General features: G+C 32.8%; 1 protein-coding gene across 2 annotated transcripts; it reads right to left on the bottom strand.

The window, feature by feature from the left end:
- Window positions 1-1,026: 1,026 nt before the first annotated feature.
- Window positions 1,027-4,287, bottom strand: LOC122310720 (F-box/kelch-repeat protein At3g61590-like). Of its 2 annotated transcripts, none has more exons than XM_043124852.1 (3): window positions 3,961-4,287; window positions 3,566-3,783; window positions 1,027-2,574 (listed from the first exon to the last, which is right to left on the bottom strand). In XM_043124852.1, exon 3 carries the CDS (start codon window positions 2,546-2,548, stop codon window positions 1,331-1,333), a length of 1,218 nt encoding a protein of 405 aa, XP_042980786.1. In that variant the 5' UTR covers window positions 2,549-2,574; window positions 3,566-3,783; window positions 3,961-4,287; the 3' UTR covers window positions 1,027-1,330. The 2 variants fall into 2 exon arrangements, with proteins under 2 accessions (XP_042980786.1, XP_042980777.1); XM_043124843.1 differs by having other exon boundaries at window positions 3,631-3,783.
- Between the last annotated feature and the right edge of the window lie 3,516 nt (window positions 4,288-7,803).

Raw genomic sequence — 7,803 nt, 5'->3', positions numbered from 1 at the left:
GCCACACCACCGGCTACACAAACACCATCAGCAAAGACCGTGCAACAATAGGAAGCCGGACGCTAAAAACAGGAAAAAACAGAAAGCAAAAAAAACTACCGGTGATTAGAAGCCGTGCCAGACTCAAAAGACAATCTGGGAGGAAAACCGCCGCTCGGAAGCTGAAAACCGAAGCCTGAGGATCCAAACAAGACCGAGATCATCGTCTGCAGGTAGCCCCTGGTGGCGCGTGAGATACACATGCCACAGTGAGCCAAGGATTCGTCCCGCGCGTGACTGCTACGCCCCGCTCCGTGTGGCACTTCGATCGGTGTGTTTGTAGATCGGCAACTAAGCAACATCTCGGAGGGACGCGTATTGACGTTCGGCGGCTGGACGGCCCGAGGCGGAAATCCTCCCTTATTGGCTTGAAAAACGAAAAAAGTAAAAAAAAGACAACGGACCGCTAAAATCGATAAAGAGGGAGAGAGGGGAGCAGGAGATGAAACTCCCACCCCCCTCCCCCGGTCGAGCAGATCTGGGTTGGGGGAGGTTAAAGAGTTAACGGAGAAGGAGGGAGCGAGAGAGAGCCGAGAGGAGGAAAACCCTATGTTCCCCGGTTTTTCAAGTGTGATTTAATTGGCAATCGCCATATTCTCTTTCAAGGAATGGGGATGTTGTTATCATGGGGAAAAGGGACATTATAAAAAGAAATAAACCTTGAATATCTTATTTTTAGAAGGCTGTCTTCACCTATCCCGTCATGCTCTATCCATTTGGCATGGGGGAGTTCATCTCAAAGCTTGGGATTACAGCAAATCTCGTCAAAGATAGAAAAAGGTACCAATCCAAAGATTTTGATCTGGAGAAGGAAGAATTACCAATCTGAAAAAGAAAAAGAGAACCATCTCCGAAATTTCCTTGGGCATGGAGTGAGAGCCTCCAGTCCAAGAACACTTGAACTACTTGTTTAAAGAAAAAAGAAAAAGAATCGGGACATGCAACCGAATGAGGGGTAAAAGCATTGAGCATAAGTTTAGGGAAATATAAGCAGAAAGTGACAGCAGTGCTTCTTGTACAAAGATAAGCCCATAAATCTACATTGTAAGAAAGGGTCTCAAAGAAGTACTTTCATCTGTGCGGTTTTATGAAGGCAAAAAGAAAAAAATAATAATATTCCCATGATCATGAATGAGCAGATTTATCTGCATTTACATTTTTTATAACTTTTCAAAACACAAATTTTCATAATGACTCGATATGAAGGTGAAGGAAATTGAAAACAAAATAAAGCCACTGTAATCAAAGACACATTCATCAATAGCGCCACATGAATCTAAAGTGAAACAAATTATGGAGCAATTCCAAGCCTGGGCTCAAAGCAAAAACCAGAAAAGAGCTGAAGTGGGAACCTCTTTGTCACAGGGCACTTCTGCGACCATTTCCATTGCTTCTGGTTCATATCAAATATAAGAAGTACTGGAGCTCCATAGCTCTGGATGTATATGAGATCATCTGTACCACCGCTAGCAAAAACATCATCAAACTCCCCAAATCCCTGGAAAAACTTATGAGGCATACGTGCAATCTCTTGCCACTCCCTCCCATTTAGAACCCAGATGCCAATTCCCTTAATTATGTCAGCCCGATCATGTCTGCCAATTCCTCCCACCATCGCCAGTTTTCCCTTTAGGTTCATTAGACGGCCACATGTAAGAGCACAAGGTACTGGAATAAAACACCTATCCAATAAACCATGGGAAGAGCGGCTAGAGAGGTTGTATGCGACTAGGCCATGACGATTTGCCGGTGCACCACTCCCAGTTGAGTAAATCAAAAAGTACAAAACATCATTGCAGATCACACTTTCATCACCACCTCTCCAACCTGTTAAAACCTCTGTCAAAGAGGTTGTCCACAAAATCGTTTCTGAATCATAAATATGAATTGAGATATCCCATTGGAAAAAATTTCCGGGGACTTGCTTAGATTTCACTACTGTGATGAGATAACCATGTGATATCCTGTTCACTGAGATTGCAAGGGCACTGTAATCAGAAAACTTCCAACCTGGGGGCTCCTCGAGCTTCTTGTGGCGCTTGGTAATAGGGTTACAGATATAAAGCTCGCTTCTACTGTCATTGTCCATGAAGCCAACCAATCCGCACGATGAAGCAATGAACCAATCGGGTGCCCTGATGTGGGGGAGTTCAATGCCATACCACTTCCGAAGGATCGGATCATATGCATAACCATTGGGTTCACCAGAGCCAGTAAACATGAAATACCATGGTTTTTGTGATGGTACATGTGAAAAGTTCCATAGAAACCTATTTGAACTAACAATCTCATTCCATCTTTTACACACACAACCTGCTCTACAAATGCTTGCAATCGGGAGATAGGCTAGGATCCGTTCCAACAGGTCATTAGGCAGGATCAACTCCAGAGAAACTGCAGTAGCTTCGTTATTGCCTTCATCATTAAACTCTGAGAATGAGTCAAACTCTCCAATCTCTTCAGAGATGTCATCAAGGCGATGGTTGATCCACGATGATTCTCCCTCCATGACCAAAAGGAGTTAAAAGAAACAACCTGAGTCCAAGAAAAATAAAATAAAATATGTAACGCAGGAAAAGAGAATATATCAAAATAATTTTTTTTTTTTTGATAATTCGAATATATCAAAATAAAATGTAAAGCAAAATCATTTTCAAAAGTCACAAGATGGGAAGAACATTAAGAGCACACACACACGTAAAAGAAAATTTAGTGATTCATCACCCTCACAAGAGCCCATCAAGCAAATATTTTGTATTAGATTAAGAAAACCACAACCTGTTATCCTCTTTCCTGGTGAGTGGATCATAAAGATGAAAGATGTTAGGAACTCATCAATGCTTTATTAATATGAAAGGATTGTCTTCGGATTAATTTTGAAAAATAAAAACTATAACCAAAGGTTTTAAAACTTTATATTTGAATTTCGGTAGTACCGATCAAAAGCAAAATTGAACCTTGGTAGTAGTTTTTGTAACCAAATGAATCACCATCTCAGATTCATAGTTTCTTGGATTAATAGGGTGTCCTAAGCCATGACAAGCAATTTGTGTCTACAATATATGAACTATGGATTTCCCTTATATTGATATATTTAGATTCATCCCCATTCTCTAACAAATTTAAATTACCTCCTTACCTTCTATATGAAGAAAAAATGATATCAAAATGTAAACATCATTTATTACAAGCCAAGCAAACAGAGACAATGAACCATGAGAGAGAAAAAAAAAAAAAAAAAAGAACCCTGCAGCTCCTGACAATCTGCAAATAATTCAACATCCCAGGACATATATTTCAGATATCCCAAGAAGGTTGTCATGAACAGAAGGAACAATACCATATTCAGACAACTAACAAAACAAGAGATTGCATTCATAGTGCATTCACGCAAAAAACTAAACAAATAATAAACAAATTGAAACAACTAATCAGAGACCACGTACATGCTCGGAGGGGAAAATATTTCACATAAAGGAAATTAAGAAAAACATAAGTCTGTTAACAAAAAACCAGATTTTAGTACCTTTAGGAACACAAACAGGAAAATGAAAATAACTTATTTCTCGCAACAAAAAGGAAATTTCTCACCGCAATGCGTTAAGCAGTCCGAGCACAAGTTGTGATCTTTCCTCATGAACATCTTTCACCGTACTCTTAACATTATACTCGAAGAGAGATTTGTGATTACAGTTATTAAATGATGTTCGGTAGGCAAATACTGGACGTCTGGACCACAGAGACCTGTCAATCAAACATCAAAACCCCACATAACTAAAAAGCAATAACATCAACAACTACAACTAAACCAATAACACACATAAAAGAGACAGACAGATCAGTGAAAACACAGAAAATAATTTCAAAAAAATAAAAATAAAAGTAAAAACAATTCCAAAATAAAACCCATCGTGAGTATACCTTGTTTGAAAATTCCTCGACAGTCAGGGACCGAATGAGTCTCGCCAGATTTGGCCCAAGTCTCCAGATTTAACGTACATGAGTGATAAATCAAGGAAAATAGAATTAGTTTATGTTTAATACAGAGAAGGAAATAATACTGTCAGTGTCTGTACAGAATATTTCCCTTCAAATGGCAGGAAAAAGATAAAAAAAAAAATAAGAGAGGATGAAATAGGTTGCTCTAGATTTGGCCGATAGGCATGCCCAGCAGTAAGCAGCCTCTGTACAGAAAATAAAGAGTTCCGGCGAGCGATAGAGACAGTCTATGCGTGTTTTGTTTCTTTGCTTTTTGCTGTTTTTAAATTTTTAATATATATATATATATATATATATATAAAACAAAAACGACAGGAGCGTGCAGGAAGGGAGGCTTTTCTACAATTTTGTTATTTACAAATTTTGGGGAGTAAAATTTAAAGATAAATAGTTTATTTATAAAAATTTAAAAATAAATACTTTTATTGTAAAGAAATTTTATAAAAATACATTAATTTCATATGATATATTAAATTTATTTTATAATAAAATAATTTTATAATCTAATATATCATATCGAGTAGCACTAAATTGTAGATTTGCTTTTGTAAAACTTTTTTATAATTAAAATATTTATTTTAAATAATTAAAAAGAAATCCTTTGTAGAAGAAAGTTGTTGAGAATTCTTTTAGTGAAATTTTGAGTAATACTATATATAGTCGTAAAGTACACAAGTATCATGACTTTAAAAAAGAGTGAGATTCACTATTAAAAAATTAATTTTTTTTTTATGTGACTCTCGTATTTTTTTAATTTTTTTCAAAATAATTATACGACGCTTACCTACTCACAACTATAACTATTATTTCTCTTATTTTTAATAAATACATTTGTGTTTAAAATACTTGTTTGAACAATTCAGACTTTCCTTAATTTGGACAAATAATTTTAAGAAATAATAATTTGTCTTACTAATCAATCCCCATTTCGTGCCTCTATTCCTCATCTCTTGTCTATTTTCATTCTCATCCTGAACATATTTGTTTTGCATTTAGCTTGTTCAATTCTTTTCCTCTCTCATTTACATTCCAACAGTAAAAGAAAAAAATAATAATAATACACATACAGCTTTTTTTATAATTTTTTATATAATTATGTTTTAAATTGTGAATATTTGTATAAAATGATATTAATCTTATAAATTATTTTTTAAAAATATCTTTTATTTAAAATATAATTATAAAAATAAATATATAATATATATTTATCAATTTTTGTGAAAGAAAACCCCCGAGTTTGGATTTACTTTAGGGTGGGTTAGAGCATCCCCATTCGGTACTACAAAAGGTATCTATCCTTATAATTTGATAGAAATTTTAGGGTTTTGTTTAAAATGGTGCCTATATCCGGATCTCCATTTTAGGAAAAGTATTTGTAAAATGTACAGTGATTTTCCATATTTGAGAAACTACTGTACATCCCCATATTACTTTTTATTAATATTTTATTCTAATTATTTACACTTTCTATTATATTTATCTACTTTCAATCATCTATACTTTCTATTATACTCATATTTATTATAGTTTTAAATAATAATTTTAAAAATAATTTAAATAATTACGAAAATATAAAAAAAATTAATTATAAAAATATTATCATACCCACAAAAAATAATTTAAATTTTTGTTTAAAATATTCACTAGAGTAATAATTCAAAAAATAAGAAAAAATATTGAGTAGTCAAATTTGTAAATAGAAGTGAAAGAAAAAAGTAATAAAAAAATAGAAAAATATTATTTAATAGAATAGAGATAGAGATGGAGAATGGAATGTAGGAGGTTTTTGAACGATGAATGAAATTTAGGAAAATTTTTGAAGAAATATGATTTTGAGTTAAATTATAGGAATGATAATGAAGAATCGGATGTGGATGTTCTTAAAGACACAATGGCTACGTGCCTACCTTACCTAATAAAAAGTATTGTTGTCCATCTTCCTATTAAAAGTTATTTGTTATTTTTATACAACGGATGATGCCACATTAAATATTTCATCTTATCTTATTTATCTTATTTTATAATTATAATTTTTTTATATTTTCACACAAAATATAATAAATAATTTAATTTTTTTAAATTTAAAAATATAATATTTTTAAAAAATAATAATTTATTTAATTTTTAACTTTTATTTAAAATCATCTTATCTTATCTTACTATTCAAGCTGTACTTAAGAGAGAGATGATGAATAGTTTTTCAACTTTTTTGTTAATAATTTGATAGTTATTATATTTTGCACGACGATATTGGCTTAACTTTGCATGATTCGTCATATTATTTTGCAAGAGAGTATTCCATGCATGCTAAACACAATCATCCATTGAAGATGTTATATGTTCTCTGCCGTCACCTTCTTTACACGTAATATCTTTCAAAACGGGAGCCTTGTGGCTAAGGTTGCCTCCATGAGATCTTGCATAATCTACCCATCAAACACTTTTATAAAATTTTAAAAAAAATGAAAAAAGAGAGTAAAGTATATAGAAAATAATTATGTTACATACAGTCATTTTTGTATATTTTTTATATACTTTATTAATGTGATTGGTCAAATCAATTATTTTATATTAAATAAAAGTAATGCAATCAAGTATATTATTAAAATACGTGATATGTAAAAGTGATTGCAAATATAATTTTTATATAGAAAAAAGGCCCAAAATCTAAAGAGACCAATAACAAACTTAATGTGAAAACTACGAAATTCAGTTGCAAAAATGATGAAATTCTAGTTCAAAGTATTATTTTGAGATATTTCTTAACCTCAAGAACATGGGAAAGATGGAGTCTTTTACAATCAAAGGGTGCATAAAAATAAACCAAGGATATATTAAAAAATATATATACATTATTATAATTTTACTAGTATGGAAAATACAACTTTAGTAAGATTTGATTTGAAAAAAAATTTAATTTTTAAACTTTTTTTTTTTTGCAAATTAAATATTGCAAAATAGATGATAAGAAGGCTCAGACGGTGTATTCTTCACGTCGACTTGCAAACACAATTGTTGAAAATCTAAATGAAAAACTTTATATATTAAGTGGAAGACTCTTTTTATGTGTACAGCATATATTGTGCTGATAACGGAGAAGCCACCGAAAGATAAGGCCACATGTGCTGATGAGGGAGAAGCCACCGAAAGATAAAACAAGTAAAGGAATAGAAGATGCTTTATGATATATGAAGATCCCGATCGAGCTGGCCGCCGGGGTCATATATCTCTAGAAAACAAGCTAAGCTAGCTGGACAATGACGGTACAGAAATAATATTGATATTTTCTCCAACACTATCAACGCATGCACTAATGGGAAGTATGTGGAGCCTCCTGCTCAGCTGTTGCTGTTGGATCATCTTTTCAGCAGTACCCCAAGTAATTTATAAAAAGATCAAAAGGATAAGAATTCAGCATGTCTAGGAATATTGCCAAATCAAAAGGAATATGGGCATTGACCTTAAACACTTAGATCAGACTGTACATATAGTAGTACTACTAGACAGATGCATGTGAATTTCAAAGAAGTTAAAAAAAAAAAAAAAAGAGAGAGAAAAAAAAAAAAATTGATAGTGGAAACACAATACACCACCATAAACTCCTCTTTCCAGGCGAGCCATGCACCTTCTGCTCATTAAGTCATAACTCATTCCAAATAGTTTATAGACCTCCTTTCTAAAATAATTATATAATTTATTTATTTTGGATATTGAGTTGAAATGCAATGAGTAGAGATGGAAGTTAAATAAAATATTGTTAAAATA

Source organism: Carya illinoinensis, chromosome 1, assembly GCF_018687715.1.
Source record: "Carya illinoinensis cultivar Pawnee chromosome 1, C.illinoinensisPawnee_v1, whole genome shotgun sequence".
Classification (NCBI taxonomy): Eukaryota; Viridiplantae; Streptophyta; class Magnoliopsida; order Fagales; family Juglandaceae; genus Carya; species Carya illinoinensis.
Note: the sequence above shows the minus strand (reverse complement) of the source record. Positions and strands in the feature narration are given on the sequence as shown.

What these genes read in the sequence shown, in the direction of transcription:
- LOC122310720 (XM_043124852.1), bottom strand. Translation starts at nt 2,548, where the DNA reads ATGGAGGGAGAATCATCGTGGATCAACCATCGCCTTGATGACATCTCT.